The following is an 11,914-nucleotide window of genomic DNA, read 5'->3' on the forward strand; positions in this document are numbered from 1 at the left end:
GAGGAGGAGGAGGAATGGGTCACAGACAGTCTCAGTCTGTCGGTGGGAGGAAAAAGATCATCTCCAGTGAAGAAGAGATCAATTGTGCGGATGTTAGTGGCAGACTGTAATCATATAGTAAGCTCATGAGATCTTTTGGATTTTTATACATTCTTACCTCTCTTACTCATTGCCCAGCATTACCTCCTCCTCTATTCCCATACAAACTGTATATATGCTCCCTTCCCTTGTCTCATCTTGACAATCACCACTGCTATCGTACTAATCGGCGAGGTCAAACGACTAGCAGCGACTTCTTGATAACACATAACGCATTTAGTAGCACTTCCTTGTTATTGTCATTCCTAATTCAAGTACTCCTCTCTCGAGACAAACTGTTCTACCGGAGGGAGAGCTCATAATGTGATGTGTTTACTTAATATCTGAAGGAGGAAAGGAAGCTCCATTTTTCTATGGTGATAATAAGTGATAGGTTTTCTCTATTAAGGTAGGCTTAGAGATGCTGACTTTTTTACTTTTGAAGTAGTTTTGTGGGTTATGATACTACGTCAAATGACAAACGCCCAATTTTGAGAATTCGGTGGTGCTTCACTCTTTACACTTTGTTTATTATCTTTATTAACTTTATAGAATGGAGTGCCTACGCGAGATAATTTTACCGAGCATTGATTCATGCATTTTTGTGATTACTTTAGTCCTTTTTCGTTCTGGAGAAGAAAAGAGGAAAAGATGAGTACATTTGAGGCAGGCAGGAAACTACTATATCCACTCTGTAAACATTTTCCCCACCCCACTCCTCTAATTTTATTGGTGAGCTTTTATTGGGTTGACTGAAACGAAACTTTCTTTTGGTATTTCACTTTAAAAGACATCAATTATGAACCTCGTATCAAAGAACCAATTTTATGTGGTGCGTCTTTGACTTTGGAATTGACTTACGCAAGGGTGTGTCTCGCACAGGACAAAATAATGCAATTTATGAAGAAGAAGACGACAAAAACTTTTGTCTTAGTACTTTTACTTGATAAGCTTATTGAAATTCAACTCCTTAATTATTTTATATAGAATGGTGTCGGCTTTGAAATTAAATAATTTAAAGTTTGTGAATCATCCCTGCAAGGCATTTACCGATCAAGAGACCCACAAGTCCATTTGGGGATTCCACTGCATTTTGAAATACTCAAATAAAAACAAATGCGTGCTCTGTGATGAAGATGGAAGGAGATCTTCAATCCACCTTAGTGGCGGTTACTGAAAACACAAAAAGTGTGAAAATGTCCCTTGGATTGCGCGGCATAGAAGAGGGCTAAGCCTGGACCACATCTGCAAGAGCATGAGTGCGTGTGCGGGTGTGTACATGGCGACGAGAGAAGAGAATTTGATGAGTTCACATTAGAAATTCAAAAGAGCTGCGCAAATGTCACTTGTCCTTCACAGGCTGCGCGCACCTCTTGACACGAAAGACTATAAAAGCAACCAAATTGTCGGCCTGCCTTATCGCAGCATAGAGAACTGCAAAGGAGACCACGGTTCGCAGTCAGTTCAGGTAGGTGTTTAATCATGCATACTTGGCCATTGGCTTAGCTTTCAACAATCCCATCTCCCATTTGTGTCTTTGCTCTTGCAGGTAAATCGCCTAATCAAATTTAAAATGGCCTTTCAATTCCACATGAATTTGTGCCCCCTACTCGCCATCAGTATGGCCGTATTGGTGAGCTCGGACATTCATGATGAGTACCCCCAGTGGGATAGAACTCACTGGGTCGTACGGAGCACTGATTCCATCACATTGAATTGCACCCACTCAACATACTACCCCTTCAATAATATCCAGCAAGCATTGGATGTGCAGTGGATCCTGCCCGAACCGACGTCATACCGGCATTTGAAAGCGGGACAGACAGACGAGGGATGGCAAGTGCTGTCGAAAGACCGAAATTACCAATTGAAAATTAACAAGGCCATCATGAATGTGCCCGATTCCGTGAATGGGATGTACGTGTGTGCAGCATTGGCAGTGGCCTCGAATGACACTAGCGGGAAAGCAGAGACGTACGCGTGGTATTACCTACGATGGGGTGTGGGTCTCTACTCAAACGTGCCTGCCATGAAAGAGGGCACCGTCAGCCAAAAGTACTACTGGCCCTTCACCTACGCCTGGGTCTCTGTTCTCGTGGGGCTTGTCGTGATCGCGCTCTTCTCGCTGACCTTGCACTTCAGATACAAAGGCGGTCCTATCGCCGAGGACGACGAGGAGCGAGTGGGCGAAGACGGACTCAGCCTACGTGAGGACGAGACAGAGTCAGTTTCAGTCAAGAAGCGTCGCAGTCTAGAGATTGATGAGAAGGATGACGGTGGCAGGTTGTGATCATACAGTACGCTTAGGAAGTCTTTTGTATTTTTATATCTTTCCCATCTCCTTCACTCATTACCTGACTCCATTCACATCCTCTTTTCCCCACCATCGATGCACACACTTATCTTCACAATTCTTACTATCATCGTCCCCGTCCCTGTCTTTTATGTGACATTTCATCGGAGGAGGCAAATGGTAGAAGGCCAGCTTCCAGAAAATAAAAAATATCTAATTAACTGTCCTCACAGCTGGCTAGCGCAGTGGAACTCTGGGTCTGCTTTTTAAAGGAACGGGAGAAGGCTTGGCTCAGTTCAAGCGTGCTTTTCACTTGGCACCTGCCAAATAGGAATAATGGAAATCGTTCATTTTTAGCTAAGACTGTGTATTAATATTAAAGTGGTCCACTAGAACAACGTCTCTATCTAAGTTCTGTAAGAGAAGAAAAGCAGCGACCTCTTCTGTTACAAATACGGAGGATGACAACAATGTGACATGGAGGTGGTTCCGTGATGTGACAGTCTAACTGGAAGTGACCCACGCGGACCCTTCAACACCGACCGGGCACACTTTGGCCCGGGAGACGTGACTAGCCAAGTGTGCTTTAAGTCTCCTAGCCCCTCCCATCTCACCCATTATGACTTCATGAAAGAACTGGAAGCACCATAAAGGCCACAAGAAACAGTTTTTTCCCCTCGAAAGAAAAATAACGTCTCAGCTACCACCTGTGCTTACTGTAAATCGCGACTCTCAAGCCAGCCATACCTCGCCAATAGAACAAGTTAAATAACTGCAAAGCGATTAGGGCGGCGAAACAATCGAATAGTGAATGTAAGCACTATCATGGACATCAATATTAATGTATCCGAAAACGGCAACTGGAATAAAAAAATAATTATCGTCAAAATTAGTTGCAAGCTAAAGGGATGTCTCTGTGAAATTTTATGCAAACGAGCAAACAAGTAGCAATAATTATATGTTAATAATTTTCGAAACCAGAAAATACGCCTGTACCACATTTTAATAAATCAATAACTGGGCCCACAAGAACACTTGGTTAAGAAGTATTTTGAAATCAAGCATGTATTTTGACTCCTTCCACTGAGCTGAGCATTGTCGAAAATGACTCCGCTGCGAAGAAAATCAAGCAACTATACACAAAAAGCATAAAACAATCTAGCAGAAAGCATTCAATTAAAATCACATGTCGCGAGGGGTGTGTGCAAGTGAATGAGTGTGCCGATTGCGCACACTCACCGAAGCCCCTTTAAGAATTCATTATCACTGCGTAAGCGAGCATACACACCCATATTCCCACTTCTATTACTCGGTGCCAAAGCACGTTCTTTTCACTGATATACGTGCTTCAATTGTTTGTTCAACTTCCTGCTTCAATAACGGGCCTATGAGGAGCTCCGCCATTGGATCGCCGCTAAGTGGCTTGGCCTTTGGGTCGAGACAGTAGCAGTTAAGCCCGTTTATAGGTCGATAATACAAATTCTGCAAAAGCGTTATGTCTTCTTTCAGCTCCGAGTACTACAATTGGTGCAATATTATCGACCATTTCCGCTTTTACTGCTATTGTCTAACATCTGGGTTAAGGGAAATGATTAGAAGACATCGATTATTGCGTTATGTGGGATTGTAAAAGTAAATGTTTCTACAAAGAGCCCAAATTCGTTTGCTTTTTATAATATGGTGTCATATCTTAGTAAAAATGGCTAAAATTCGTGAGCCAGTTCCTTTAAGACATGTTCAAACGGGCATTAAATACCGATATATAATTTCAATTGTGTCAAAGTAAGAATTTCGCTGCTGTTAGGCAATGTCTTTGTTTAGCCTCACCAAAGTTATCTTAAAAAAAGTGCTTTTTTATTTACAAAAATTTGCTTCTAATATATAGATTTAATACATTGTTAATTGCTTTTTAAATCTTGTATTACGGCTGGGGCGTTTTCAAGATGGTGTGCACCACCCTCGTTGTGTGGATTTCGTTCTAACATCTTTGGTCAACGGCAGCTCTTCTTTTCTCATAATATCCCTCTTACGTTACACTTCTTCCTTTCTTTGGTATGGTTGTCTTGGGCACCTTACTAATGATTAGTAGATTAATAAGTTGATAAAGTGTAGTTTGACGTTGATGTGATTGTTTGCAGTGTTTTTTCTTAATTTCTGGGGTAATTTGCAAAAGAATACTCGAGTTTTTAATCGACTATGTTTTTAAAGTGCAATCAAGTGAATTGTTTTTTTAAGTTTGGAACTGCTTCCAACTTGGTATTGCTGTCTTGTATTTTCTTCACTTACGTGTTGCATCACACCTCTATCCGTATTCTAGTCCTCAGAAAGTGCTCATTTTCACAGCCTATTCTTGCCAACAATAAAATGGATCCTAATCGAAAGGTTCCTCTTATATCTATTACGCCGTCGTCCACTTCATCGAGCAGAAAACGAGAATTCATGCAAGTTTTTCCTTCAATGAATATTCGATGTTTTAGAGTTTCTTTGCACATTTTGCGTACTTATTATTCATTTTTACGCATAATCGAATATATTTTTATACTCGAAGTCTAGTTATCTTCTGCCCTATATGTAAATGTAACGCTTTCTCAAATATTTGATTTGGGCGCTTTGTTGTGCTCTTTTTTGTATTCTGATATGAAAACTTTTGCAAAAAACAATTCGCTCTTTAGGGGCATTGGTTTCTGGAATTCCTACATAAGAACCCCTGAGTACCTTAATCGGGAGCCCGAAAAACGTCCTATTACGGCAGAGGAACTGGCGAAACACAAAACTGAAAATGACATGTGGATTGGATTACGAAATGGCACATCTGGTGAGATTCTTGCATGCGTCCAGCTCGACTTAAAAGCTATTCTCTGTTTTCGCACTTTAAAATTGCAAGATATGTGTCCGACATTGGTGTGCAGATACTGAATTTTCTCAACTTTGGTGTGTTTACCGCGGTCCTCCTTCTCGTTTTCCCTTTTTAAAAAGTGTTTTTTAGTGGAAGTGTTTGATGTGACGCCATTTGCTAAATATCATCCTGGTGGAGCGGAAATTCTTGCTCAATATGCCGGTACAGATGCCACTGAGGCCTTCCGATGTGTAAGACGAGATTCAATTTATAAAAAGTTGACTTAAAACCAATACTACTTTGATTTAATCCATATTGACTAAACATTTTTAGGCTCACGCATACATAAGTCCATACATGATTCACCGACTGAAGAAGGGCCATCTTGTTTCGTCCAGCTGTCAACGAAATAGCCCCAACAGCAAGTTTTAAATCACCTCTATGCAAAACTTTTCATTTTTGCTGTCTTTCTTGCCAAGATGTTAGACAGCGCATTTGTATTCTCTTTAAAGTGTCGCGTTGTTCTATCTTGGCTTCCACGTTTACTTCTTTGGACAAGCATCTTAATTCTGAAGTCATCTTACGGAAGTTCTTTTTGGCACAAAACGTTCTTATGCAGATTCAAATATCTGTTGCTTCTCAAGACACTCGTCTTGGGGATTGAATTATTCATTTCAGAACAGATATTACCGAGCCTTGTTTCCTGCCACCCCGCTAAATTCAGATCTAGTTCCTTTTTTTCCTCAGCTCTCTCTCCATCCATGAACATAATGCCAGTACAGCTTCCGCCATTTAAGGAACAACCAGCAACAAGACCAAGGTATGCGACACTTTTTTTATTTCTTCCTCTAGTTTCTTTAATTTTCTGTAGATAATTGGAAATGGGTTTTATTCATGCGACATGTAACATCTTTTCTCAATCTGTTTGGCTTGCATTCTCTCTTCGTTGTGACTAATCCCAGCGTCCTAACCACAAGTTTTTCTCCTTCCCCTTGCTTTTCTTACAGTAGGCTCTAACTGCGATTTATTGATAACTTAAATCTACCTAAAGGTTAATTCCATGCCCTCAGCACCGGCCACAGATGCTATGATTGCATCTGACCTGATATGACCTCTGAGCGGTGAATAATACACATGTGGCCCGCAAACCTTGCGTTTATGTGCGCTAGAAACATATTATAAGCAAGCCCCTTTTGTTAAAATGATAAGCCTCATGAAAGGAGAAAAGTGCTGATTTAGTTTACCCATTTAACAGTGCAGAAACCGTTCTAGTCGGTTTGATGGTTTCATTATTTATTCCGTGTCTCGTAATACGTATCTTGAGAGCGTGAATAGCCTAACCCAAAGCGTTCATGAATCCTACCCTGGCCACTACCATAGTCGTAGTTCATGGAAGGTATTCAAGGTGGCGTGGAGTCTAGAAAGGTGTAATGATTCCCAGACCAGGGGTACTTACCCAATCTGCGTGTTGCCCATGATCTGGTGCTGGTGAATAACTCATGTCACTCATATGTGCCACTGGCAGTGGACGTGCTAAGCTATCTACTTCTGATGCATTGCAGCCAAAATGACAAAAAAAATGAACTAAGCATTGAAAATTTGCATTATTTTGTCTCAAAATAAGTGAATGAGTTATGTGGTAGATTTTTTATTAATAGCCTAAGGGGATATTTTAAGTGGTCTGAAGAATACCCTCTATGCCCCTCAAAAGCTCACCTAGTGTCAGCATTTGAGACTGGCATTTTCATTCTGACAATGTTCATAGGTTTCCTTCATGAACGGTTTTCCTTGCAGATGGGATTGGATTACTTCGCCCGACGAATGTCTGGTGACCTTTGAGATAGCTTTGAGGAGACCGCTTGTATCCCTTCGGCCTTCCAGCCACCTCATAGCTACTGCAAAATCGGATGAATCTGATTATCGACGCATAATCCTACAAATCTTCATTATGCTAGACAAAGAATACTACTTCCTTAAATTCCGTGAGTATTGGTTGCTTCGGTTGCAGGGTCCGCACTTAAAGACTGCTGTGGTGCCTTATTCGCGCGTTTATTTGTAGGACTTCTGCCACAGTTGAAGCCCGATTTGCATAGCATGCGTTTCGACCGACAATTTTCATACTTCTCGGTCGATCCACACATGTACTTGGACTTGAAGTCCTCTGAACAGCCATCTGGTTTACAATTCAGCACGCTAGGAAGCGTTCTCCACGATGAACTCCTCAGTTTCTCCGATGCATTTGAACGAGGTAGTTCAACCATTGGCCACTAGTCACAGTTGTAGGTCACGGAGATTAAAGTCACCAGCTAGAATGGGGCCTCTCAAACCACCCTAGGTAACTACACCCCTCATTACATTGTGTGGATACGAATACCCTCCTGAGGATGTTACAGGATGTGAAGAACTGGCTTAAACTTGTCTATAGGTGTAGTGAAGGTCTGATGGGCTGTTGACAGAATGCAAAGAGCGAAGGGTCCGCATAGCTAAGCGTACAATTAATGTTTGGTATCATTACCACAACTCTGTACTTAACGGTCACATCTCTCATTGTATGTAGTTGGTCTTATGGAATGCGAAGTTGTCTCCTCCGAACGCCTGGATGGGTCGCCTTATCGACTGCTTCGGCTGAAGTGGCTAGTGGGGCAGGCACACCTGCCCATTCCCCTTTTGCATCATGTCCTCCTCTGTGTGAAAGATAGCAATGGCTTGGTCCATATGCGACCCTATACTCCTACTTGTGTCAACCTTTCCCCGGAAGAGGGGAAAATGTCAGATCCGACGAAATTCGATATTCTTGTCAAAGTCTACCCCAATGGCAATGTCTCCAGTTTACTGGACAATGCGGTAAAAGGTTTGTTCACTTTTTATCTCTCTACTGACTGAAATAAGTAGTATACCTATGCGTTATACATTGTTGGAATAGCGACTAGGAAAATCGAAAATCTCTATCTCGAAATTTTTCTTCCATTAATCAATATATAACTCCCTCTACTGGGTGTCATCTGTAGGATTTGTTGCAGGAAGACTACCGGGAATATTTGCCACCTCCTCCCCCTTCTCCCTTGAAATAGGTTCCGTGGTCAAAGTCAGTCTACCTCGATGCCAACTTGGTGCCAGCGTCCTACTGAGCCGTTGCGGTGATCTATTCAGGCCGTGGCCATCTGTGTGTATGTTGTGCGGGGGTAGCGGAATAACACCCTTTTTACCCTTGATTCAGTACCTTTTGGCTCTGCATGAATCTCGTCTCTATCTCCTCTGGTTCAATCGACGGGAGGAGGATTTGATTCTGCGCTCGCAACTCGATGATCTCGCCGCATCGTCAGGTGATCAGTAAGGCATCCTTCTGTACAGTGTGGGAATTTATACAGATTCTTAGGCTTGGCGTCACACATTTCATAATCTTTTTGAGCTTTATATACCTTTGAAAAACGAAATAAAAGCTTTACACCTTCGAAGGGGTTTAAATGCATTACCACTGATCTTGCGTTCTACTTAAATGCCTTATCAGTAGTCAGGTGAAAATTTATGCGCCGTTTGTAGGCTTCAGGTACATTATTGGTTGGTGGAGCCCGAGGAAAGGATCAAGACATGCAAGCAATTAAATGTCACCATCGGTGGGATTGAAGGCATAACATCTCCTGAATCGTTTGGTACCTTTTTGAACACATCTGCCACCTCTCTCTTGTGTCTGATTTGTGGACCGCAAGGATTCAACTCGGCCGCTAGCGCGTAAGTGTTACCTCCTCCCCTTTTAAGAAACTTTTCAACTGCTCCTGGGGCCTTCAGTTTCCTTTAAATGGAATTTATCTGTCATTTTTCATTCTTTTACCTAGATTGGCACAGGTCTGGGGCATTCCGAGCTCCAATGTGCATATTCTGCAGTGACGAAGGAGGAGGTCCCGCAGCCGTTTCCACCTAATCAATCTCAGGTTCAAGAATTGAACTTTCCTTTGGTGTGAGCATCCTCTTCATTTGTTAGTGTGGTATCCTAATGGCCGCTTACTATCAAAATGCCAGGTTTCACAGCAATTGATGAGGATTTGAGGGTTTCAATTAAGTCTTGTCATTGCCCAATTTACCTGAACTGCCAGGCATGTATTTACTTTTCATGTTTTTTTCTCAAGTGGATTACTGTTAAATTGCAAATACTTTGTATTTGGTTGCGTGCATCTTCTCAGTTCTTCGTAGCGATGGTTTGCGGCTGGGCTCCTAGCATTATCTTCCTGATCCCTCTGGATGCCTGCGATAAAGTTAGTTCTCGACTCATATGTTAAGCCGCGTTACATTGCCAGAGCTGAAATTTTGGTTGTGTTGACGTCTAAGCGCATTTGAAACGGTTTTGGAGTTCCCGCACCATTGGCAATGTTGACCTGTAGCGGGTACTTTTGAGGGATAATGCCGTTAAGGGTGGCGTAAGTACAAGGTGTCCAATACAACAGGATTGTAAACTTGCTGTTTAAGGATTCAAACGGGACAGTCCTAGCACTTCGCCAGGAGTGTCACGATGAGACTGGATCACTGCACGGTCAACAATAACACTTCCAGTGGATGGGTTAGTGCCTTTCATTGTGCCAAGTCGTGTGTTTTGACTTATCATAAGGCGGAGAAACGATGTCACGAAACTGACCTTCTGATGGGGCGAGTATCCGGCCTTCCAGCAGGTGGCTCTCTTCTTTGTAGACCCTTAATTACGCTTCAAAGCAGCTTCAGCTACATCGGACATTAAAATGGCGATGTAGTTAAAGGTAGTCGCCTGGATCTAGAATGTTTCTTGAGATGATCGCTATCGCCATCTATCATCCTTTCTCAGCAAGGCAACATAAAAGCGCTGCAAATCCCGCTTCTACAGGACGTTCAGTACTTGTGATGCTACTTCACATTTCTAATTATCCCCATTGTATTTGATTTATTAGTGTGTAATGTCAAGAAAAGGTGAAAACCATCACTTGGAGTGACGCTAGCAGAAAACTAAGGCAGTATCACATTTTCACCCCAGTGCACCTCATCCTGAAATACAAATCTTCCCACATATAAGTTGTGTGATATCTGAGGCTTTGCCACCTGCTATTTTGGCGCACAAGAACATGAAGGTGACCTTCCTTCCCCTAACTGAGTGTTCCAAGCCCCAGGTACTTCCGGGTTATACCGCATCCCTCAATCACTACTAAATCCTTAAATCCTCCTCATTTAAAGCTGCGATATTCCCTTAAATACAATAATACTAGAAAATAAAACCACAATAGCTAGAAATTTATCGTGGTTTATTTTCCCACTCCTCACCATCACGTCTTCTCAGGGGGAACCTGGTTTATGCGGGCTTCAAACGCAGCAGCCTTGGCTTCATCACGTTCAACCCCATCGCCAATGCGATAAGCGCGTGCTGCGTTGCGACAGGCCAGCTCGTGACCATTCAACTCGCAGGCGCGCACCCATGCCGCCGCAGCGGAGCGACGAAGCTCTGCCTCGAGCTCCGATAGTGTTCGCCGCTGCGCAACACCCGTCAGTTCCACCTCTGCCACTCGCTGCGCCTCCGCGCGGTGATGATAGAGACCACCGAGGTAGAAACAACTAGCCGGTAGATTTAATCTACAGCCTCGGGTAAAATAATCCATCGTACTCTCGCTGGCGGCCTGTTTCGCATCAATGGCACCTTCTAGCAGCAACTCACCGGCGCCCTGGAGAATAAACAAGAGTGCCTTGTGGTTATATTAATTCGCTAGCACCACTTCTGTCGATTGACCAAACACCTTAACGTCCCCCCATCGATTCCTTTGTTGAAACTTAGCTCTAGAACAAGCTGACTACCAGAACATGGTTACTTGTTTACGAATACCCTACCCATGATGGTTTGATCCGTGTTTCATTTCATTCGCATCGGTTTTACTCTCAGTTAAAATGGTTCTCAAATTTTCTTCACCCATCTATTCATGAAATTTGGTCAGGAAGATCATTTGACCCTTGGAAATACTGGCTTGGATAAAGACAGATCTCTGATAGCTAAATTTGTAGCCACGATGGGGAAGAAATACCTAACGCGCTCCGACCTGGCAGCATTTGGGGTGTTCACAAACGTGGCAACCGAATTTAAGGGCTTCAAAGGCCTGAGAGGCGTTGCGCTTGATGGCGGTGGCGCCGAAGAGCTTGTAAAAGGCGTAGTTGCTGCAGCTTTCAGCATATCGACGGTGAAAGCAGTTTTGACGATATACATCCTCGGACTTGGCGAAGTCACGTTTGTAACTGGCGTACCAACGGGCCAAGGAGTGGCATTCTAAAATCCACCAAAGCACAAGTACTGTCAATATACTAGAAAGGCAGAGAATAGACATACGTGCTTACGAACATACGAATTGGGTTCCCCTCGCGATGGCAACCGTACTCAAACTTGGAACCTAGGTTCCCCAGGTATTCTTCAGCCTCCTCTTCCGTCTTGAACTCGAGTATTCCGGAGTCATCAGGACCGAAGCTCATCGACTCGAGTCTGAAGCAAAAGATGGTGTACTTTGACACGCACTGAACAACACGCCACGAAGTCCGAAAAAGAAATAGAAGGCTAATAATATGTTGAAGGTTGTTGGGCATTTAGCCACTTTAAAAAGTAGAAGCAACTTTGGCAACTGGAATAGGTAAGAAAACCCAAACAAATTTGATACAGATAATTACTCCATGGTAAGATGCAGACATTTCGACCTTTGTCTGCAAGACTAAAA

At 42.9% G+C, this 11,914-nt stretch overlaps 3 protein-coding genes across 3 annotated transcripts in view; 2 read left to right on the forward strand and 1 right to left on the reverse strand. All coding sequences in view use genetic code 11, as the record gives it.

Annotated features, from left to right (window-relative positions):
- Positions 1-1,417: 1,417 nt before the first annotated feature.
- EGR_09177 (hypothetical protein) lies at positions 1,418-2,368 on the forward strand (the record flags this gene model as incomplete). The annotated part of the gene is made up of 2 exons (XM_024498426.1): positions 1,418-1,546; positions 1,628-2,368. The coding sequence occupies 2 exons, from the start codon at positions 1,418-1,420 to the stop codon at positions 2,366-2,368; spliced, it is 870 nt and encodes a 289-aa protein (XP_024347169.1).
- Positions 2,369-4,070: 1,702 nt separating this feature from the next.
- On the forward strand, positions 4,071-9,092 carry EGR_09178 (Cytochrome b5 reductase 4; the record flags this gene model as incomplete). Its single annotated transcript, XM_024498427.1, has 11 exons — positions 4,071-4,153; positions 5,044-5,186; positions 5,358-5,458; positions 5,541-5,607; positions 5,955-6,027; positions 7,002-7,189; positions 7,267-7,455; positions 7,765-8,058; positions 8,279-8,537; positions 8,748-8,936; positions 9,041-9,092. The coding sequence occupies 11 exons, from the start codon at positions 4,071-4,073 to the stop codon at positions 9,090-9,092; spliced, it is 1,638 nt and encodes a 545-aa protein (XP_024347170.1).
- Positions 9,093-10,489: 1,397 nt separating this feature from the next.
- The window catches only part of EGR_09179 (Hcp beta-lactamase-like protein), a gene marked incomplete at both ends in the record, with an annotated part of 1,704 nt that continues 279 nt past the window's right edge, over positions 10,490-11,914 (reverse strand). The window contains 3 exons of the mRNA XM_024498428.1: positions 10,490-10,882; positions 11,252-11,475; positions 11,552-11,685. Of these exons, the coding sequence (XP_024347171.1) occupies positions 10,490-10,882; positions 11,252-11,475; positions 11,552-11,685 (751 nt within the window). The remainder of the gene's footprint in view (positions 10,883-11,251; positions 11,476-11,551; positions 11,686-11,914) is intronic.

The sequence above is a fragment of the Echinococcus granulosus genome (assembly GCF_000524195.1).
Source record: "Echinococcus granulosus chromosome Unknown EG_S00135, whole genome shotgun sequence".
Lineage (NCBI taxonomy): Eukaryota > Metazoa > Platyhelminthes > Cestoda > Cyclophyllidea > Taeniidae > Echinococcus > Echinococcus granulosus.